The 23892-nt window shown below is 45.0% G+C and overlaps 2 protein-coding genes across 5 annotated transcripts in view; both read right to left on the bottom strand.

Annotated features, from left to right (window-relative positions):
• Window positions 1-9658, bottom strand: part of Sort1 (sortilin 1) — a 75103-nt gene extending 65445 nt beyond the window's left edge. For all 4 annotated transcript variants that reach the window (XM_055618111.1, XM_055618113.1, XM_055618112.1 and 1 more), the window contains exon 1: window positions 9334-9658. In XM_055618111.1, coding sequence (XP_055474086.1) covers window positions 9334-9633 — 300 coding nt within the window. In that variant the 5' untranslated portion in view covers window positions 9634-9658. The remainder of the gene's footprint in view (window positions 1-9333) is intronic.
• A 4313-nt stretch (window positions 9659-13971) lies between these two features.
• Psma5 (proteasome 20S subunit alpha 5) overlaps window positions 13972-23892 on the bottom strand; it is a 28890-nt gene continuing 18969 nt past the window's right edge. The window contains exons 8-9 of the mRNA XM_055618177.1: window positions 20518-20604; window positions 13972-14207 (exon numbers count right to left, since the gene is read on the bottom strand). Of these exons, the coding sequence (XP_055474152.1) occupies window positions 14130-14207; window positions 20518-20604 (165 nt within the window). The 3' untranslated portion in view covers window positions 13972-14129. The remainder of the gene's footprint in view (window positions 14208-20517; window positions 20605-23892) is intronic.

Raw genomic sequence — 23892 nt, 5'->3', positions numbered from 1 at the left:
CATGTGGAGGCCAGAGGTTGATATCCAGTGTCGTCCACCATCACTCTCCACCTTATTTTCCAGTGTCTTCAGTATTCACTCTCCAGCTTATTTCTTGAGACAGGGTTTCTCACTGACCTGGGAGCTTGCTTGTTCAGGTAGGTTGGCTGGCCAGTGAGGCCCAGGGATCCTGTCTTTTGGCCATCATACTTGGCTTTCCATGTGGGTTCTGCGGATCAAACTCAGGGCCCTGGGGAATGAACTATTTCCCTAGCCCATAGATACAATTTGAAAAAATATTTTAAATTCTGGACCCCACAGATACTGAAAATCCAATGTACATATTTCTTCATACAGAGTTAGATTCTGTACTGTGGCTTTAAAAATGTGTAAACAAATACTCAAGCATCTAACTGGTAAGGCATCAGAAGTTTGTAGAGTTAACTATAAGACATCCTCAGTAGGAGATGGGTCCATTCTAAATTTCAAATTGTAATTGCACAGTGACCTTAAGAGGTAGATAGTAGATTTCCCCTTTTATCATAAAAAAGCCGGTTAAGAAAGATTAATGTGTTCATGGTCAGCACTGAAGTTCGAATCCTAATCTGATTAATATCTGAGATCCTGTACCACACTCACCTTCATGCAGTAACTCAAACAAGTTAAAACCTGATGCAATCACAAAGGTGAAAAGCAGAATAATTCTACGGATGGTTGTGGAGCACGCCTTTAATCCCAGCACGTGGAGCTAGAAGCAGTCTCTGAGTTCGAAGCCAGCCTTGATGTACAGACTGAGTTTCAGGATAGCAAGGGCTACATAGAGAAACTGTGTCTCAAAAAACAAAACAAAACACCAAACCAAAACAACAACAAAACAACCAAACAAACAAAAGCCAGAATAACTCATAGCTTATGCTTCCGCAGTTCTGCCAACCTTGCCTCACCCCCTTTCATGCCACGCCCACCCAAGCCTGTCAGCCAGCCCTGCCAAGACAGAACCAAATGTATGTATGCCTCATGGGTCTCCTTCTATGCACACGGTCCTGGGGAGCTGGCTCAGGGCTGTGTTTATCAGGTCATTTGGCTGACAACTGGGCCCTGTGGAGGCCGCGGCAGTCAACAGGGTTATTAAGAAATCACACTAGTCACACTCACAAGGTACTTGGAGGTTTACAAAACACATCCACTGTGCTTTCTCTTCAAAGACTCCTGGTGACATTACGTTTATACACGGGGCACTGATGGCTTAGAGCGGCTGACTGAGCCCCACCGAGGGCACTGTGACCTCAAGGAGTGGAGAGGAGTTCCAAATACACAACTTGGAGATGGAGTCTCTAGCCTTGCCTTGCCACCATGACAAACGCATGGACTTAAAAACCTGTCCATGAACTTCCAAGTGCAGCATCATGTGCAGACATCTGGCTTCACTCCCAGCTCTTAGCCAGGGAGCTATCATCTAGCCTCAACAGCAGAACATGCGGCCAGCTAAGAACCCAACGATCTGTGACTCAACAGGTCATCGAGCTTCAACAGTGGACGCAAGGGTGGCGATAAGCTCGCAGGCCTAACAGTCTGCTCAGGCTGCCGGACACATGGGCAGCCGGCAGCCAACCTTGTCCCGCAGCGCATGAATATTCAAATGGGAAACGTGGTCATGGGCATCCAGGCTTCTCGGCTTTTGCCGGTTCCCATTTGCCTTCAAGAATATCTGGAGTTGGGGTGGTGAGATTGCTCAGCAGGTATAGGGGTGCTTGCTCTCAGGCCTCCGTCCTACAAGATGGCAGGAAGGACTCCCAAGAGCCATCCTCCTAGCTTTACATGCTTGCCATGGTATGTGTGTGCCTATACACACACACACACACACACACACACACACACACACACAGTCTGCCTGTGTTCCTTAGAGCCTTCAGACCTCAAGGCTGTCCTCTCCTCCATTCATCTCTCTTGTTGGGCATGCCCCTCCAGTCCACAGAAATGGGCAGCCTCAGAAAGGGATGTTCTTTCAGGTTCTCCGACGAAACCTCTGGGTTCCTCTCCAGCTCTGGCCTCAGGCCTAACAGGTTTTGTCTAAACATTTTCACTGATGGTCTTTCAAAAACACTCCACCCGCTCTGCCTGCTGCCGCTCTCCTTTCCCCAAACAGCTATCAATTTTACTTCTCAATGGGCTTTCATGGAAATCTTACTTACTCTCATCATTATCTTTCTCCGAAACCAGAACCCATCCCGGAGCCAGTCTCAGAGTTTTCTATCTTGGTGCCTTTATGGGTCTGTCCCCATTGCCTTCCTGCTCTGTTGCCGCCCTGCCTCCCTGCAAACTCCTTAGGGAGCCACCTCTGAATACCGAAGTCTGTATAAAGGTACCGACAGTCTAGCTTTGTTAAGACACACCTGGGTTCCACTCAGCACATAGCAGGAGGCTCAGGAACTATTTAAATGGCTAGCATCTACCTAGTACATTACATTTAACAAGGCACTGGGATAAAACTCCCCTTTGACCCTCTGAACAACTAGAAAGTCCACCTATCTAGTTAAAAAGACAAACTGGGTGGAGGTGGCGCACACCTTTGATCCCAGCACTGGGGAAGCAGAGGCAGGCAGATCTCTGAGTTCCAGGCCAGCCCAGTTTACAGAGGGAGTTCCAGAACAGCCATGGCGGTTACACAGAGAAACCCTGTCTCAAAAGACCAAACCAAACAAAAACCAAACAAAAAATTATGAAGGTCAGAGAAGTAAAATAATTCTCCACAATCACAGAGACATGAATGGAGGAGAGCCACAATTCAAATCTGGGTATGAAGATATTTCTTGGGCATTTTGTATGCAAGAAAAAAAAAAAAGATGTTCTGGATCCCTTATGACAAAGAGCAAGTGTCATTAAACATCTGATTAGAGCTACCTTGTCTGAGAAGAGTTAAAGTGAAACTGCCTCTCCTCGTTGAACCTCTTGGTCCTTCAGGGAATTGAACAAGACTTGCAAACTGGCAGGAGTACAACACCAGAGGTTAACACACACAGAGCAAAACCTTAGCTGAAGCCAGCATAGGAGGGCTAGTAGCCAGAGACCCTGACAAGTGAGCAGTTAATCACGATCCAGGTTTCACATGTGCATGGGCTTAAAGTCAACCTGCTACATAGTCTCAAATACTTGTGTTGCTGGAAAGAGGACAAATAAACAAAAAAGCTCGGTTTACGAAAGAGAAAAGACAGACTACAGCAAATCACCACAAACCCCGCATTTTACTGCCACATAGTTATTGGATCTGTGTTTGGACTATCCAAACTAGTAGCTTTCATTAGCATTAAGATCCCAGCCAACAAGGGACGATAAAGTATTACTCCCCCTAAAGTAAGAGGCAAAGGTCCTTCATAATTACCTGGAAAACATCCTCCTGCCTTTTGAGAATGCTCACATCTCACAGAAGTGAGCTCTGGAAGTGGCAGAGGACCATCCCAGATGTAAAATCCACACTGTGTGCAAGCTCAACCAGCAAGCTGAGCAGCCAAAATTTGCTTCTAAAGTTGGAATCACCCAATAAACACTTGTGATCACAGCCTCTGGCCTCTTCTTCCACATGGATCATAGAATTAAAACAAAACAAAAACATTTTTATGCTAATCCAAAGCTTCTAAGGTACTAGATGAGGAACTGAGGGGCAGAGACAGAAACACAAAACAGATTGTGAATTTCGTCACAGGGGGCTTTCTCAGCAGGGCACTAGAGGCTCTGTTTTTATGGTGGTTTCTTCAGACTGGATTAAGGGTTAGGGAAGGAACACTGGCCTCAATATTTAAATATGCCTAGTTTTCACCTAACAGTCTATTGATACAAAGAGTCTTGTCTGAACACTCTCAACCCAACCCAAAACTACATTTGCCAACCCATTTCTGAATGAAGTCACCCCAGACACACAGAGCACTTTGTTCTTCAAGCACCATTATCCCTGAAACCCACCTACACATAGACCTTGAGGCCACAAAATGGGATGAACAAGCTTGTACCAGGGTTCTAAAAGGAGGAGTAAAAGACACAGGAGACGTTCTGGTTGCCAGGGCAGTGAACTGAGAGCCAAAGAAATTGACATACGCAGTAGCTATTTTATGATATATCTGGGGCCAACAGAATAGGGCTCTTTCTAGAGCTGGCTACACGTCAAATTTGATGGGCTTTCTGCCTCAACATTCATTCCTCCTCATATAAAACAGCTGAGCCTCATTTCTCCTGCCTCAAAAGAAAGTTGTAATTTCCCAGATGACGGAGATGGAGGTGGTGGAGATAGGTCAGGCTGTGAGGGAGAGGAGGAAAAGTTCTCTCCAGCTGATGCCCACAGGTGGTACTAGACACCACATGCCCCATGGGAGTCACACGGGGTAAGGTATCACCAGTGATGACGGTGGGGAGCACAGACATGGCAGTCACCATGGGGGCTCAACACCTGCTGACAATTGCTGCTTGCAAATGACAGAGCTCAGAGGAACCTCGGAGCAGCCTCCATGAGCCTGAGACAGAGGCAGAACAAAACAGCAGAGCAGAGGTCGGTCAGTCAGTCGCAACCATCATTGCAGAAAGAAAAGAGCCTTTAGAAACTGACCAGAAGGGGCCGCTTCTGGCTAACCTTTCCCAGCAGAGACAAATCTCAAACTTCTAATTACAATTTGCAATATGTGGAGGCAAATATTTGAGCCAGCCATGGACTGACCTAACGCTTAGACCACATTCCCTTTCAGCCATTTGTCACACCTGGCTAGCCAAAGCTCAGCCCTTGCAGAGAGCAACCTTTCCTGAGGTAGATGAGCATCCATCACAGCTGCTGAGGGTTCCTCCTGGACCCCCAAGCATGCGATGACATTCCTGGTCAGTCTGCATGGGAGAGAGCTCTTCCTGAGGCCATGGCTCACTCAGCTCAACCAGCACCAAGACAGCCAGCCTCCTGAGTTCCTATGCCCTGACCCAAACATGAGTGGAAGTAAAGAGCCTCGTAAAAAGTGAGATTATAAAGTGGAAGTGGGGTGTAGGGGTGTGGCGGAGAGGCAGAATGAAGGCAGGCCGCTGCTGGGAAAAATGAGGCAGCTCAGAAGTTCTGGGATAGTTAAAGGCAACAACCTTCAGATTTCTGGGTGTTACGGAAATCATTAGACTTCCGGGTCTGCTGAGTTTCCTACAGGCTGAGAGCAGCAGCTCCCTAAAACTGCCAACAGACACACTGAGTCCTGTCAGCCTGGACACAGCCCTGCCAGTGGGGCAAACAAACACAGGCATTCTTCTCAGGGCTGAGGCCTTACAACAGCCTCTCTACAAGGGCCTGTTTACTTAAGAAACCAGATGCTTTGATGTCAGGGTAGGAGTTGGGAAGTTATGTGTAAAGAAGCAGTTAGTGACAGGAGCAGAAAGGGAGGAGAGAGAGTGAGCAACAGCTCCCGGCCCTATTAATCATAAGTTTAAGAACTTTTAAGGAAATTATCCAATGGTCTGTACACAGGAATGAGAAACAAGGAAATTATGTCAGCCACCGCTGTTACTCTGGCCAAGGCATTTCTACTGTTTCTTTAAGACAGACTTGCATGCCTACCCTCAAAGGGGTGCTTATGGGGGAATGTTTTGAAGCAACTCAACGTAGCAACCAAATTAATACAATCTTCTGGGCCTGCTCAATTACTCTCATGTACAAAGGTTATATGTGGACACTCCAAGTGCATAAAGGCAACAATCGGTTAATACTGGGGCCTGATAAGTTTGGGGTTATGGGCAAAAGAAGGTCAGTCTAAGAAAGTTTGTGGATGATCCTTAATAGCGACAGCAAACACTGAGCGCTAATTATCAGAGACTTCGAATCTGCTAATACAGAGTGTATTTTTTGGCACTCTTGTTCCTTGTAAGCCTGCATGCTCAGCTCCATTTTAAAGATTAGGAATGAGATGTAGAAGCTTAAGTAACTTAGTGAAGAAAACATATGACAGTGAAAACCCGAATGCAGAAAAAGCTGGCCTCAGAGAGGGGCCCCGTTGGGCTGCAGTGCCTTTCCATGCCATGCCAAAACCTCAGAATGAGCTCAGGAAGCATAATTTTTTTTTTTTTGTAAGATGGTGACCTTCTGCCTTAATTTTCTTGCCATTCTTTTTGATGTTGTACTAACAGTCAATATCTTTTTTTTTTATTTCTACTTTCTTATAAGTCTATTGTACTTATTGATAATACTGGAACTAGGGGGAAAAAGTATTTTCTCTGCTCATTTCAACACCATAGAGCCCTGAATTATTATGACCTCAAGATGAACAACATACACCATCAAAATAAATACAACACACTTAAAACAGACTTCAAACCAAGACTGAAAAGATTGTGAAAGGAAACCTGGGGAGAAGCAGGGAGGCTTGGGGGAAGAGGATTACCTACTTAGTAGGTTTCACGAGTGGAGGAGCCAGGTCACAGCACAGGGCACAGGTCTCCGAAAGCCACATTACAAAGGCACACACTTTATTTTGTAGATTTCTGAAGATTAAATGCTAGGGCAGAAAGTATGGCTGAGCAGGAGAGCAAGCACTTGCCTTGTATGAGTAAGGCGTGGGGTTTAATCCCAAGCATCCCCCCCAAATTGTGATAAATTCTTATAGGCTATAGAAGCCAGTCTAGAGACCTGTTAAAACCTTTAGGGGTTGTGCATTGTCATGTCTGAATTAGCTTCGTAACTTGGCAGCCCCTCCCCCCAACCCATCTCCCGGCCTTTGGAAAGTGTTTACATACACTCAGGATAGGACAGGAAAAGAACACCAAGTTGTGAGAAATGAGAACTAAGAACATCTTTTTTTTTTTTTTTTTTTTTTTTTGTGGGGGGCGGGGGGGAGGCAGGGGATGGGTAGGATCCTTTCATATTATATAGAAAAAAAAAATTACTCCAAAGAACACCTTCCTACCTCAGCTGTCTGAAAACATACAGTGTCTCTGACAATAAAAGGGAAATAAATAAGTTGTTCTGTGAGGCTGATGCTTTTGTTTCCCCCTGTTACAAAGGCTCCCCAAATACCAGACCTCTTCAGTCCGGTGTTGCCTGATGAATTATGACATCTGAAAATGTAATCGAAAAAAAACACCACAGATTGCATCACAATTCCTGAGAGGAAACAGAGCCTTCGAAACTACCTCAGTGATTTCTAAGCTGAAGGCTAACAAAAGCTCCGCTTTTTTTTTCATATTACAAAGAGGATGAGCTCTCTTTTAAGAAGGTATACGGGGGCTGGAGAGACGACGGCTCAGTGGTTAAGAGCACTGTCTGCTCTTCCAGAGGTTTCGGGTTCAATTCCCAGCACCCACATGGCAGCTCACAACTGTCTGTAATGCTCATTCCAAGGGATCTCTAATGCACATAAAGAAAAAGAAACAAATTCTTAAAAAAAAAAAAAAAAAAAGAAGGTATATGGAAGGGTAACAACTAGAGGGGGGGGAAGACAGCCACTTTAAATAAAGACTGAAGGGGAGAAAAACTAACCAGCTGTAACCAGATAAAATGAGCTAGGGAAACCCCTTTGCATATGAACTTCAAAGGAGGAGGTTTCTGACTCTCTCTAAGCAGGTTTCTCTGCCTCTTTCTTTGGAACTGTTGAGGTTTAAAGATGGGTCCTCCAGCAGGAGGAGACCCTGAAATATGGGGTGAGAATGTTGGATCTAGCTAGAGAAAGAGGCTGCAGGCCTGGTATAATTCCCACGAAGTGTCGGTGTCTTAAGTCCTTTCCACCACCCTGAGAGAGAGAAGGCTACACAACTTTATTTTCTTCGTTAAATAGGAAGACTTTCCAGCACTCATTCTGCTCTCTCTGTGCCCAACCAGTTCTTCAACACCCCTTAGCCACCCTCACACAGCTTCCTGCTGGCGCTCATCAGCACTGTCTTCCCTGTGACCCCTGATTCACAACTAACAAGTGCGGATCTCAAAAGAAAGCCCAAGAGGTCACTGAGATCTGGGAGAAACTGAGATGGAATGTAAACAGAAAAGGAACAGGTACAGAACACCCAGCCACCCACTTCCGCCTCCGTGAACAATTTCTCTTTGAAAAAAAAAAGGAAAAGAGATAACACAGAAAATACATCGAACTGAAAACGCCTTTCCCATGCGTGGGTTGCAACAATTTTTAATTTTAGAAAAAAGAGAGGAGGAAGATGTCCTAGTTGTGCTGAAACCAAGGCTTTCCTAACAATTTCTCAATGCAGCAATGTGTCAAGGTTCAGATACTTGAGCCCAAAACAGAAGTACCACAATTTTGAAAGTCTTGACAAGAGCAGGCTTTAGGCAGAATATCTGCAGGACGTTTTATTAGAAATCCAAAACTGGAGAGAGAGAGAGAGGGAGGTTCCGGTCAGGGTTCAACAGCAGGGTTGAAGTGAGTTTTGAAGGAGTAAGACAGATCACAGGATCTCAGCTGGCTGTAGGTAACACAGAAGCCAATACCAGCGCTGGTGCAAAGACAGTCTCATCCCTAGGTCAACTTACAAGAAAACAAGGCACACTGGAGCCTGTCTCCCGAATGGGTCTGGAGGAATTTAAAGAGCCGGAAGTGCGCCGAACGAGGGGGCCTGACTGCTTACAACCCAGACTCTTGTTCGGGACAGTTGGCAACTCTGCGAAGCCATTAGGTGAAACTTGTGGATAATTCGGGTCTGTCCCGCAACTGCTCCTAATCTAGGTCCTAGAGGCCCTGTTCTGGTTCTTTGGGTTCTGCACACAGGATTTCGGTTCGGGAAGCCTCTCAAGGTCGTTTTGGGTCAGGTTGGAGGGTTGTTTGTTTGTTTTTTTAGGAGCAGGCACGATGTCATTTCATGGCTAGGTCTCAACGTCATCTTCGTTTCCACGCGTGTCCCCTAACTACGGAAATAAAAGCCGCGACCTAACACCCGCCGTGGGATTTCTGGAAGCCAGCCTCACCAGCCTCAAAGTACCGACCCAGGCGGGGCACACCTCTCTCCCGGGCAGCCCAACTTCTCCTGCAAATCACTCGAGGGGTAATTACGCCGCCAGCTTCCTGGTAGGTAAAGCGTTGGTGGACCCGAGGTTCTACATTCGGGGTGGGGGCCGAGGGGGAAACGGGGACGAGCCGGAGATTCTGACAACTCCAGCAGAAGCAGAATGCAGCGGAGTCTCGGATTGCCTCGGCTGTGACGACACACAGCCCCGCGGGCCGCAGCCACCCCGGCCCGCGCCGCCCCCGCGCCCCCCGCGCCCCCTGCGCCCCGCAGCCGGCCTCGTAGAGCGGGGCGGCCACCCGGATCCGCGGACCGAGGGAGGGGCGAACCCCCCCCCACACCGAGGTGGGGTGGGGGATGGGGATCGGGGGCGTCCGCCCCCCCCCCCCGCGCGCTCACCTGGTGCGTGTTGTTGGCCAGCTTGGCCACGAAGTCCGGGAGGCGGCCGCAGCCTTGGTCCTCGGCCGGCGCGCCGCGTCGCCAACGGCCGGAGCGGGGGACGGGGGGCCCGGGCGCGGCGGCGCGCAGTCCCCAGCTCACCCCGACCGGCCCGGCCCAGCGCAGCAGGGGAGGCGCGGGCGGCGGCGGCGCGTCCAGCCTGTCCTGGCCGACGGCGGCCGGCGGCAGCAGCTGCAGGAGCAGGAGGAGGCCGAGGGGCCAGCGCGAGAGGCCGTCCGCAGCTCCCCGGGGCCGCTCCATCGCCGCCGAATGCAGACGCCGCTGACACCTGCCACCCAGCGCGCCCGCCCACCCCCGCCGGCGCTGCGCCACACCCCCGAGCCCGGCCCGGCGCTGCTTGGATACGCGCAGCCGGGCCTCTCCGCCCCCATAGGCTGGCCGCCTGTCTTTCTTCCCCTGCCCACTCCTCATTGGCTCGCGTCGCCTCCGGCCTTCGGGGGTCCTGGATTCGGATGCCAAGATGCGGGACTGATTGGCTGGAACGTGGCAGGGACCGCTGAGGTCATTCCCCACCGCCGTCCGGCGTCTGCGGGCTGGGCTCCTAGAGTTGGCTTAGGGGGCAACCCACCCCTCCCCCCCTTTCGCGGCGCCTCCCGAGACCCTCGGGTTAGGCTCGGGTCACGTTTCCTTCTCCTCCTCCCAGCCCCCCCCCCCCACGCTTCTAATAATTCCTTCGGTGGAAACTGTACCTGGAAAAGTCCGGGAATCCCTGAACTACTCTCAGCTGGAAAGGGGGGCTCCGACAGAAACTGGTGCGTCAGGATTTTTAACCCCGGGCTCGCTGGCTCGCCTATTGTCTGCTGAAGGAGCCAAGAAGGTGAATGCGAAAATCCTATGGAGGCGGATGAACATCATTACACCCGTGACTCATGCAAGCCGCAAAAGTCTTTCCAACACGCTTGGCCTCAGTCACCTTCCTTGTCTGCAGAGAGGTAGTCCAGAGGCGGAATTACTTACTGGCTTCCCCGGACTTGGAAATGTAGGCAGTTTTGCCACCAAGTGTAGGTATATGGGAAGAGAATTGCCAAAAGTCTACTTTATATATGATAAACTCATTGTGCCTTCAGTCACCCCGAATCCTTAACCCTGTACTGAGTGCATCGCACCAGCTCCTTCTCCGAGTATGATGCCCCTCCTAAATTATCACCCCACCTCCAGTAAATAAACCCTCCACTGTTCCCTACACCGCCAAAGCTGCGCACACAACTTTCAAAACATGAAGTGCTGGTAAAACCAGTTCTAAATCCTTAACCTCACTCCGCCTCTTCCCAATGTTTCAAGTTGTTCAGTAGGAACACACGAAGCCAGATGAAAAGATACAAAGTATGTAAAATGCTACAGCAGAATGAAAACAACTGGAAGTCACTTTTAGCTTTAAAGTAGCAGTAAACAGAGGTGAGCGTTTGGTTCAGCGGTGAGACGCCGGAACCCAGGAGGTACATCGAAGTACTGTGTGCATTTGCAAACAAAACTATTTGAATTTTACGGTCCTTCCCTCTCCCAAAACCACAGTAAGAAGTGAGATATGAAGCTTCTGGATGCTGAGCAGAATGGCAAATCAGGAGAGAAGTTGTAAAGGACAACAAAAAGCCCTCCAGTTTCAACCACTGAACAAAATGAAAACTGATTTTCCTGAAATACAGACGCCACATTATTTTTAATTTCTGCCAACCATGAATTAGATCACAAGGCAGTCAGCTCCAATAGCATGTGACCAGTTACGGAGGGGAAAAAGAGGGGCTACAAAGGAATATTTCTTTGTTTGGGTGACAGAGATGAATGCTCTATTGTCTTACTATATGGCAACAAGAAAGCTAACTCAACAGTGCCACCTGCTGTAGAAACCACCAGCTACACCTTTTAGCTATTTGGTACAACTGTTTGTTTTTGTTGTTTGTAGTTTTTGTTTTTTGTCGCTTTGCTGAAGTCTTTTTCTGTAGTCCAGGGTGACTTCAAATCCTTGATTCTCCTTCAACCAGACTCCCAAGTTCTGGGGCTACAGGCATGTACTACCACACCTGGCTTAACCTTCACTTAAAAAACAAAAAAGCTTTTATAAAAACATTTATGTATTTTATATATATGAGTGCTCATGTATGCCTGCATGACAGAATAGGGTATCAGATCACATTACAGATGGTTGTGAGGCATCATGTGGTTTTTGGGAATTGAACTCAGGACCTCTGGAAGAGCAGCCAGTGCTTTTAACCTCTCTCCATCTCTCCATCTCTCTGGAGCCATCTCTCCAGCCCCTTTTAGTTAGACACTTAACAGTATACTGGATTTTTTTTCAAACTGTTGACATGGGGACTTACTCGTCATCAGTTACTATTATTATTTTTAGAACAAGGGGGATTAAACCCAGGACCTGAATCACACTGGGCAAGTGTTCTACTTCTAAGGGAGAAAGGTGAAATACTACACATGAAATTTTACTTTACCCCCAGAAGTATGTAAACTTTGCAAACAGGTAGTTACTAAAACCTATACTTGCCCCAAATTTCTCTGTAGCAAAAATACTAACAAGGCAATTATCACAAAGCCATATCTTGTTTTAGTTAAGCTCCTATCTTGGACACAAGTAACCTTAACATTCTAAAGATTAAACACTGCTCTGAACAATGCACACTGAATTACAGCAGGTATGGATGGCGTTTACTGTCTTCTCAGGTACCAACTGTAAGCTGGGAGGGTGCACTAAGTTTTTCCTTAGTTCTTTTTCCTCTGTATATTTATGAATGACACATCTCACCTCCTCAAAGCAATATATTCTTTTCCACTTCTCCATTAATCTAGTGTTAAAAAGCAATACTAGAGCTGGCGAGATGGCTCAGCAGTTAAGAGCTCTTGCTGCTCCAGTACACACGTGGCAGCTCATAACCACCTGGAACTCCAGTTCTGGGGATCCAGTGGCCTCTTCTGACCCTGTCAGGCTCCTTACATATATTTAGGTGCATGTGAGCGCACACACCCCACAAAAATGAAAGGGACTATTGCCCGTTTTTCCAGCTAGAGTTTTTGTAGACTGTATGGAGACCACAGCTGGCACTTTCACAGCTAGCTCCCCAGTGCATTACTTAACATACAGGAGACATCGTCTCCCCCAAAATTCTTAAATGACTAAGTTTATGCAGATTTTTAATAGTGTCTTTGACAACATAGTACAAAAGTGGCCAGAAGCTAAACGAATCTCACATTATACTTTTTAACAGCATTAACATCACTAGAACTCTTCGGGATGTTTATAATAAACTCAAGGTGTCTATTTCCATTGTGTGTGTACATACAGCACAAAGCTTCCTTCCTTCCTGTGCTGAACTGCCGTTTTCAAATGCGTACCTGCAAAAGCTACTTTCACTACACTATGAATTTTGCATGAATCCAGCTACTCAAGTACTATTTAACATCAAAATGCAACTTACTAATGAAACAGGACACAAAGCCCAGCAAATAATTCCTAAGCTATCAAAAAACCGAAATTGGCTCTTTACCCTCCAGTAAGGACTAGGCAGGCTTTAGACAGTGTCAACACATCCCAAACTGCCGTGAGACTTGCCTGTTACTCAGGACCTGGTGATCTGAAACCTGGAAAATGTGAGATCAAGTCCCCCCAGGTTTTTGTTAATTTAAAACTATTTTTAAAATGCGTATGGATATTTTGTCTGCATGTCTGTAAACCATGTTTGTGCCTGGTGGCCAAGGAGGCCAGAGAGGGTGTAGTGTCCACAGAACCGCAGTTATGGATGGTTGTGAGCTGCCACGAGATGCTAAAAACCAAACCTGGGTCCTCTCTCCAGGACCCCAACAGTTTATCCTTGTGGCCATTGACAAACGTAGGTTCATCTGTTAATAGTGTTCCTGGGGTCACTTCTGACGCTCAAATGGAATGACTGCAACACCATATGCGAAGAGCTCCAGTAGAGGAAGTCCACAGTGCAGTCCAAGGTCTAACAGAAACTACTCAATTTTACAGCCTTCCTCCTCATACAGCTTAAGTCTGTAACTCACTGACTGAGGTCAAGGCCAAGGCCAAGGCCATGGCCATTACTTTTGTCTTATAGCCCTTAACTTCATAAATGTGTATTCTTCTCAGACTGTCTATCAAGACACAAAGTAGAGGGATAGTCTTAGGGAGCAGTTATCCTAACTCAATATTTTGGGGCGGACGCCCACAACAGTCTTTCAATGGTCAATGAGCAACAGAAGCGTATGTTTCCTTAAGAGATACTCAGAGGCTGGGTGGTAGCCGACATGCCTTTACACTCAGGAGGCGGAGGCAGGCAGAGCTCTGAGTTCAAGGCCAGCCTGATCTATAGATGTAGTTTCAGGACAGCCAGGGCTACACAGAGAAACCCTGTCTCATAAAATGAAAGACCAAGCTGGACTTGCAGTCGTATTAACATCTACTAACCACTGGGAGGAGCTGGGCTAGTCCGGATTCACCTTCAGTGGGGCCAGAGAGGACTATGCTGCAGGGAAGCACAACAGTTTTAGAACAGACCTGCTCCCAGGACAGTCCTACTCAGTCCTTTTGCTGCCAACATAAGCATTTAAATTATAAGGTCACAGACCATTAAATACTTTAAAAGTTTTTATTTCAGAATTGCTGTTATGTACAGACATCATAAAAAAACACACATATACCAGATATTTTCCATGACATAGAGCCGGAAATGAAGTTGAAGGGCAATTAGGAAAACTGAAATTGTCCACAGACGTCTGAGGATGGCTCCTCCTTAAATGTCCTTGATCACCTCCTCCAGTTCCTCCTTGGTGAACATGTGGAAATTCTGACCAGGCTGCACCGTGGCTAGCTGCAGAGACACAGAAGGGGTTAAGAAGCTGGGCTAGGCTCCGTGCTGGTTGCCCTAGCTTGGTCAGAAGTGTTGCTGAGGCAGCTGTTCATTAGGAAGTAAGGGATCTGCTGTCCTGGGATATCCCTTACAGGCAGCAGATCCTGAAAATAACTATGACTCCAAAATAAACATTCTTATTGACATTCTTGTTTTCTATTTTGAGGCTAATCCACCATGTAGCAGTTAGTCAAACTGACATCACTACTCATTCTTAAGTTACTTCAGTGAGCATCACAAAAGCAGCAGCCAAGTAGCCAGGGCCAGTACATTTGATTTCAGCCATTCCGTTAAGGATACACACATCACACTTAATAGAAAACAAATAATTAATTTTATAAATAAATGATTTAATGTTACATATTTTAAATATGATATATAACATATTAGGAATATACGTATTTAATTTGTCCTTTTTAAAAAAGATTTATTATTTATACAACATTCAGCCTGCACACCAGATCTTACTATAGATGGTTATGAGCCACCATGTGATTGCTGGGAATTGAACTCAGGACCTTTGGAAGAACAGCTAGTGTTCTTAACCACTGAGATGTGTCCAGCCCCTAATTTTGTCCTTTTGTAAAGACTTATTTATGTATCTGAGTATTCTGTTTGCATCCATGCCTGCACACCAAAAGAGGACATCAGACAGGTCCCAGCATAGATGGTTGTGAGCTGACTTGTGAGTGCTGGGAATTGAACTCAGAACCTCTGCAAGAACAGCCAGTGGTCTTAACCACTGAGCCATCTCTCCAGTTCATAGGTGAATATTTAAAGTAGGGTCCAGCACACAACATGGTTCAGGAATTGAAGATACCTGTCACCAAGACTGATGGCCTGAGTGTGGATCCAGATCCCAAGTGGAAGGACAGAACTGACTCTTTAAGGTTTTTCTCTGGCTTCCATAAATGTACCATGGTGTATCTGCCTGCCCTTACATACACCATACATAGGAAATAAATGTATACACACACATGTATTTGAACATAGTAATTGAACTGAGGGTCCGACATGTGCTAGGCAAGTGCCCTACCACTGAAGCATATTCCTAGCCTCAAAGAAATATATTTAAAGCATATTTATAAACTTCCAAAATGAACTTGTGTGACATTACTTGGCCACCTGTGTTTATCTTCTCACCTGTAATATGGGAACACTACCCACAGAGGAGTTGTGAGGATTACATGTTAATTCATGCAAAACGCTTAGGATATTAATAAGAAACAAACAGCTGTTAGCTATCACTGTTATTTTTTCTACAGCCTTCTGTGGCAACCTAACAACAAAAAGTGGTTACTTTGTCTAAGGGGGGTGAGGAGAATCCAGTAGTACTAGCAGTGGGAAATCTTTCTGAGTATGGGAAATAACTAGCAGCTGGCATGGCAGTTCAGATCCACACCACCTCAAGATTTAACTGACACCACCATCTCTGCACAGCACAAAACCCCATGTTTGGGGGAAACCCTGACAAATGCATGTCAATTCATGTTTGCCTCAATGGTTTTGGTGCTTATTCAATTTTTGTCTGTTTGTTTTTGATACAGGGTTTGCTTTTGTAGACCTGGCTAGCCTTGAACTCACAGTGATGGCATGCCTATTTAATTTTTATTTAAAAGATTTTCAAAATTTATGTTAATGTGTGTGGGCCTGTATGACTTTATGTGCACTGTATGTGTTTAGGAGCCTGTGGAGGTCAGAAGAGGGTGTCAGATGGCCTGAAACCGGAGTTGCAAGCAGTTGAAAACTGTCATATGGGTTCTGGGAAGCCAGCTTAGGTCCTCTGCAAGACCGGTAAGTGCTCTAACTGCTGAGTCATCTTTTCAGGCCCCTGTGCTTGCTTTAAATGTCATTTTTTTTTCATTTTGTCTTATTTAATGTTAAAATTATACACAAGGGTATTCTGCACAAGTGAACATGTATGCTCATGTATGAAGGCATGTGTACATGGAGGCCAGAGGACAACCTTGGCTGTTGCTCCTTGGGTGCTGTCTGCTTTGTTTTTGTCCAGATGTGGACTCTACTGACTGGGAACTCACCAAGTAGGCTGTCTGTCTGTGAGCGTCAGGGAGCTACCTACCTCTGCTTCCTAAACACTGGGATTACAAGCACATACCATCATGCCTGGCATTTTTACATGGATTCTGAAGATCAAACTCAGATCCTTATAAGCATTTTACTGACTAAGCTATCTCCCAGCCCCACTCTACAGCATTTAAAAATAGGATTTGAAAGTTAGCAGACAAAATTAGCACAATCTATTTCTACAATTACTATTCTTTTTAAGTAAGTAATCCACTTAAAACATCTAACAATTTAGTCTGGGAAACATCTAACAATCTGGCCTGGGAAAAGATCTTTTGGAAGAATCCACTAGACAGGCTTTGTGAGGAAACGCTACTAATAGATTCTCTCCAAAAGATCTATCTCATTACATAACATGTCTGAAATCTCAAATATATTTTACAAACATATATAAACAATGTACTCTAGTCCCCATAGCCTATGGACTCTATTATAGGGGACTATACATAGCACTGCCACTTCTCTTAAAGTATACCTTTACTTGAGCAATGTCAGTGAGGACAGAAATGCAGTATCAATAAATGGAATCAAGACTACAGGATTGTTCTGTGAGCTCACTTGGCTCTTGATGCTAATCCTCCCAAAAGATTACAGGGGCTAAAAACAGAAACTGGGCAAAATGAATAAAATATCCTACAGAAGCAGAGGTAAATGAATACTAACAGGTTTGAGCCCTGTACTGCCTTCAGGAAGTTACTCATCACTAGGGAAGTAAAAGTAACCCATAGCATTCAAATAATGATATGCATTTACATAACCAATGACTGTTTTCTATTTATTATTTCACTTTACTTTTATAAAACCTCCATGAGGAAGGTACACCGATGCTTTCTCTCTTTCATCAATAATCCATGCGTATACTGGTTACAGGTGCTAGAAAATAGGACTCCAGATAAAGTCCTGCTCTTCACTTACTAAGGATGCCAGATGCCAGAGGACCTTAATGTTACTGTTAAAATAATAGTGCTAAGTGTTGGGAAAAGAGAAGCCCACGGTTTCTGGGAGGAGCTTGGGGGTGGTGATGGTAATGACATGACACAACTTCTGAGTTGTGTTATTAACTGGACAAACAGTGAAGGCGGAGAATATGCAAATGCATATAACCATGAACATGACATTTGTATGACAGGGTAATTCTGTGAGGACAGGTAGAATGGAAGATGAGACAAAGGAATGCCGGCTTACGTCTCATGCAGAGAATATTACAGCAGTTTAAAGTCTAGAATCTGAGCTGTGCTAGGACACACTTATGAATGCAAACACTAGCTAGCTGAGACAGGAGGACAGTGACTGAGACTAGCCTCAACTACACAGAGAGCTGCAGGACAGCCTGGCCCACCCAGTAAGATCCTATTAAACACACACACACAGACACACACACCCCCATTAGAGAAAAAAGAAAAAACAACTCAGGACTTAGGTTAGACCTGGGAACAAATCTCAGCCACACACCAGTTGTTAAGTAGGCAAAGCTCTATGCTCTAGGGTGTAGAAGAACCACCAACAGTTATTATAAGGCAGTAGAAACTAGATTTGGTGACAAGGGGTCAAAGTCTTCTAGGTTTCTGGTGTGACTGACAAGTACATGGGTTGTTATCAACCATGATTAGAAATATTAGAAGAGGAAATGGTTTTTTGGGAAGGATAGTGGTTTAATGTAGGACTGGCACACAGGAGGGACAGTGTTAGATGGTCAAATGGTAGTTCTGGAGTTGGTCAGGAAACCGTGACAAAGAGTAACGGCAGTCAGAGGCTGTCTCAAGAAATAAAAAGCAGAAATAAACGGTAATGACTAAAGAATAAGAAGACAGAAGATACCAAATATAGCTTCTGTTTGGGAAAAAAGACTTAGCAACACAAGTTAAAAAGTAGGCCACAAGGAATACCCCACATCAGTAAAATAAAAGAGAATCGACACAGCCAGGTGAACTTCAAAAGTATGCTGAGTCAAAATGGCACAAAGGAACACACATTATACAGCCCTGCTTGTGCGACATTCTAGGTTGCAAGACAAACCTATGGTTCTAAGAAGACAGGTCAGTGGTAGGCAAACGACTACGGCAGAGCTGAAGGCAACTTTGAAGACGAGGCTAAAAATATTCATATCTTGACTATGGTGGCAGTTAAAATTATCAAAGTTCACTGAATTGCGTATGTAAATGGGTTGATGTTACTGTGTATATTTTATACATCAAAATCGATTTCTTTTTGTTGTTATCTGGAAACAGGGTCTTACCAATAGTCCTGGCCCACCTGGAACCTGCTATGCACACCGGACTGGTCTAGAGTTTTGCATCATTCTTGCCTCTACCTCTAGTACTGGAATTGCAGGTATATGCTACCATGCCCAGTTTATCTGTTTTGCTGCGATAGTCTTGCTATATTGCCCAGGTTAGCTGGGAACTCAAGCATCAGTCTCTCCCAGACTGAGAATTTAGGTGTGTGGTACCACTCTTTTTTTCTTTCTTTCTTTCTTTCTTTAGCTCCCACATGGCTGAAATTATAATCACCATCAAAATCGGAAGAGCATCTGAAGCTGTAAGTCTCAGGCCTCCTCTGCAAAGGCTGAGAAGCCTGTAGTAAGAGTGCTGCCACAGTGAGGACTGAGTTACAGTTGTGGAGTTACTGTGCTCACAGAGTCCAGACAAGGCGGACTGATGCTCTTTCCGAAACACTCCAGTGGAAGAACTAGGAAGAATATCTGTAGCGAAAGTTGAACCAAACAGGCCTCAGAGCCTTCACTGTGAAACCAAGAGCTACATCCGAATCTGCTCTGCCTAGACTCTCATCCAGGACCAGGGAATGCCAGAAAGGCTCTGATATCTCTTCCCCAGGCCAAGATCATCTTTAGTTATCGTGACTCACATCTCCGGAACTGGCCAGAGGGGGAATTTTAAAGTGTTTGTTAAGAAGGTGAAAACCACCAAGCATCCCCAGCAGTAAAGACACAACTGATACAACCAGGTGAGCTTCAGTTTACGCTGAGCCGAAGACACAGACCACACATTATACAGCTTTGCCTGTACGACATTCTAGAACGCAATTTCCCTGCATTTCCCACCAAGGAACCATGTGAAAGCTCCTTTCCACTTCTGCTCAAAGATAAGTTGGTCCCCTATTTCTAGTACCCAACTCTGTCCTTTTGTGGCAGCCTATAATATCAACAAAATCCCAAGACTCCCATGCTTGTCTTTAACTAATCATCCTCCCATCAGGAATTAACCCTACCACTCAATCCAACAAATACCCTGATTAGTGCGCATTTGGTTTAATTATTGGCTTATGACTACAGCATCAGTTGTAATAGCCAGTGCTTTTGAAACTTTTTTAAACGGAAATATACATGTATATTATGTTTCTCAGGGTAACCTATATTCTAGCCTGAGCTAGTATCTAAGCTCAGCAATCATTTTCCTCATCCTTATCTTCCCTTTTTCCTATCTGTAGTACCTTTTATTTTCCCATTCTCTGTAATTTCATAGTTATTCATCCACTCAGCAAATAACCTAAGAATCCCTAGGCAAATATAAGACTTCTCACCTTGTTTATTTCAAAACCTACACATATACTCATCATTACCTCCTTTTCTCCTACCTACTGTTTAACATCCTAAACAAGAACATCCAGAATCTGACACAGGCTTTTCCAATTTTTATTACTTGCCACCCCTCCATTCTACAAAAAGGGAAAAGGAAAAAAAAAATCTTCTTTGGTTTTTACAGGGCCTCCTGCTATGCAGGCACTATGCTGTTAATGGCTATCCATGGCCCCAATTCCTTTGCATATGCCAAAAAAATAAAATAAAATAAAATCCTGTTTTCCTTTTATTCTTAAATTCACTCCTTTCTGGCTCTAATCATCACTACTTCATTAACACTGATTATTACTCAAATGTTATCAATGACCTAAAAGCAGAGCAGGTAAAATACGTTTTTTTTTGTTTTTGTTTTTTTTTTTTTTTTTGCGGCAGGGTTTCTCTGTGTAGCCTTACTGTCCTGGAACTCACTCTGTTGACCAGGTTGGCCTCAAACTCACAGAGATCTGCCTGCCTGCCTCTGCCTCCCTAGCGCTGGGATTAAAGGTTTGTGCCACCACACCTGGCCAAACATGGTTTTCTTGAGCTAGTCAGTCTTTAGCAATGGAAGTTATAATGTCTGCAAAGTGAGAGCAAAGAAGGAAACATTACCTCTATGTTAGTTGCATTGAGCTTCTCCTCCATGACTTGCTTGAGGATGATGAGTGAAGACCTGATGGCTTCTTTCAGGGTCATAGACTAGAAACAGAGTGAGGCAAGCGTTAGTTCACAATCCCTTCCTCAATCCCCTTCCCGCCTCTAAATAAACAACTCAGCCAAATTAACACGCCTTACATCTTAATTTGTATAATACAGTACAGTATATGATGAAAATATTCAAGTACATGGCAAGTAGAATATAGTCTGACTTTGAGTTACTAACTTTCATATAGTAAATGATCTTTGAAAAAGAGGAAAAGGCTGTACATACCTAGTATATACTTGAATTCCTTCATTTAGAGGCACTATAACCTGGGAAACATTTTAATAATGCCCAACTGACCTAAAAAGGCAATCCAATGATTTTGAAAATCCACTTTATAGTTTATTTACCTGTCTTGGGGTTCGTGTGGCTGTGACAAAAACCATGACCAAAAGCAACTTTGGAAGGAAAGGGTTTATTTCATTTTAGAACTCTCAGGTCAATTCATCTTTGAGGGAAGTCGAGGCAGAAACTGAAGCAGGAGCTGTGGAGGAGTGCTGCTTACTGGCTTGCTCCTTCTGGCTTGCTCAGTTTGCTTTCTTATATACCCCAGAACAACCTGCACAGAGATGGCACCACCTGCAGTGAGCCGGACCCTCACACACTAATCATTAATCAAGAAAATAGCCTACAGACTTGCCTAAAGGCCAACTTGCCTAAAGGTCTCTCAATTCAAATTCCACTTCCAATATGGCTCTAACTTGTGTCAAGCTGACACACACACACACACACCCGGCCAGGACACCAACTAACACCTAATTTCTTCCACTCAGCAAATAACCTAAGAAAGTATTTGTTAAGAAGGTGAAAACCGCCAAGATTTTCAAGATCTACATTACGGGCAATGTAATGCAAGTGCATTTCACTGTGCTTTGTTTTGCTGCACTTAGCAAATACTGCAGGCCTGTAGCAACCCTGTGTTGAACAAACTTACTAGGAACATTTTTCTTAAAGCATAAACTTATTTTTTGTCTGTGTTATTTCTGGTTAATTTTAACAATAGTTTGAACTTCATTATTATCCTATCTGTTTGGTAACCTTTTTTCCCCCCTCTCTTTTGTTGTCTGTATGTTCATGTATGTACAGATACATGGTGGGTGGGGTTACATGTGCATGCATGTGGAGGTCAGAGGACATGCTTGGATGTTATTCCTCAGAGACCTTTAAAAATTTTGAAACCACTCTCTCACTGGCCTGGAATTCCCTAGCCATGCTGGGCTGCCAAGCAGGTGAGCCCCAGCAATTCACCTGTCTCTGCCTCCGAGCACTGGGATTACACGCCTTACTACAATGCCTGGATGGCCCTCCCTTTTATAAGGATTTTTTTTTTTTTTAAATGATGTGTGTCTCTGTGTGGGCATATACACAGGGTGCAGGTGCCTGCAGAGGCCAAAAAGCAGTGTCAGACTCCCTGGGCTGGAGTTACAGGCGGCTGTGAGTCACTGACATGGTGCCGAGAACCACACTCCTATCCTCAATAACCGCAATGTGTTCTCTTAACTACTGAGGCATCTCTTTACCTGTTCTGGTTTTCACTAATGTGGGTTCTGGGGATCATGCTGCTAAGAGAAGTACTTCACTAAGACGAGTCTCCAAAACACAGCACATCACCTGTGATTCCTGCTGTAACTGCTCTGGAGTGCCACAAGCCACAGCAGAAGACGCTAACCGTGACAAATGCAGCAGGTGCTCTGACTGCTCTACTGCCCCTCTCTTCTGAGGGGCAAGTCTCTACATCCCAAGACACAACACTATTGAAGTGAGGTCAATTAGCAACTGTAATGACCTCCAAGGATACCACTAAAATGCAGAGTTAACATGTCTCTCACTTTAAATCAAAAACTAAAAAATGATAAAGCTCAGTCTAGTTTATCAGATTTTAGTTAGGCTGAAAGTTAGGTCTCTTGTGCCAGTTAAGCAAGCTGTGAAGTAAAAGAGAAAGCCCTTAAAAATAAACATTTTATATATGTGTGTAGGTACCCATGGAAGCCAGAAAAGGGTTATCAGATCCGTTGGAGCTTGTGTTACCACAAGCTTTGTGAGCCACCAAATGTAGGACCTAGGCTCTAAACTCAGGTCTTCGATAGAAGTGCTGAGCCATCTCTCTAGGCCCAGTAGGAAAACCTCTGATGGAAATTGAAAGGGCTACCCCAGCGACAAATGAACGGTAAAAAAGTACAACAACAGTCTGGCGTGGCAGTGCACACCATTACTCCCCACACCCCGGGGGCAGGCGCAGGAACGTCTCCAGTGCCTGAGGCCATCCTGGACTACACAGAAAGTCCCAGGCCAGCAGTCATGGTCACAAGGAAAACCCTGTCTCAAATTAAAAAGAGCCCTGTGGTGGCACATGCCTTTAACCCCAGCACTTGAGAGCCAGAGGCAGGTGGATCTCTGAGTTCAAGGCTAGCCTGGTCTACAAAGTAAAAAAAGGGGTCAGGGAGGAGCGGGAGATAGAGGGAATAAAAAAAGAAAGAAAGAAATTAGGATGAGCTGGAGAGATGCCTTAGTGGTTAAGAGCTTTACAGCTCTTGCAGAAGACCTGGGTTCAATTTCCATGACGCACATGGTGGCTTAAACCATGTACAACTAGTTCTATGGGATGTGACACCCTCTTCTGGCCTCATGGCACTGTATGTTTATGATACATACATGCAGGTAAAACACTGATACAAAAATAAAAATCTTTAAAACAAACAAACAAAAAAGCAAAACAGCTCTCTAAAGTGCTGATATGGAGGAAGTTTTAGTGATTCTGAACAGATCAAACCAGTCACATTATTTAAACCAAAGCATAATCCATAACAAAGCCCTAACCATCTCAACTCAACAAAAGCCGAAAGGCAGGAAGCTGCAGAAGAAAAACTGGAAGCCAGCAAAGGTTGGCTCCTGTGGCTCAAGACAGGGACAGAGCATGCAGCCTCAGACATGCTGTGTCAATGTTCTCCAGGGAGCTATCGTGTACCCTCTTTTCCCTTTTTATATATGTGAGTTTAGCTGATAAAGCACAAAAACAGCCTGAGCACCCATCACATTCTGGAAAATTCTGTGGGCAGATGCTATCAAACACTGTAATACGCTACAGCCAAATCTTGCATGAAAGCAACAGTTAACTGGTGCCATCAACTTTCTGTATCCCTTTAAGAAGTTGTCACAGCCACTCCAACCTCAGCAGCCACAGGCCAAGAAGTTCCACAGCAAAAGAATTGCAATTTTCTAAAGGCGCAGATGATTATCATCATTTTTAGTAATACAAAAGAAAAAAACAAAACAAAAACCTGTAA

This window comes from Psammomys obesus, unplaced genomic scaffold (genome assembly GCF_907164565.1).
Source record: "Psammomys obesus unplaced genomic scaffold, mPsaObe1.curated_primary_1811, whole genome shotgun sequence".
Taxonomy (NCBI): Eukaryota; Metazoa; Chordata; class Mammalia; order Rodentia; family Muridae; genus Psammomys; species Psammomys obesus.
Note: the sequence above shows the minus strand (reverse complement) of the source record. Positions and strands in the feature narration are given on the sequence as shown.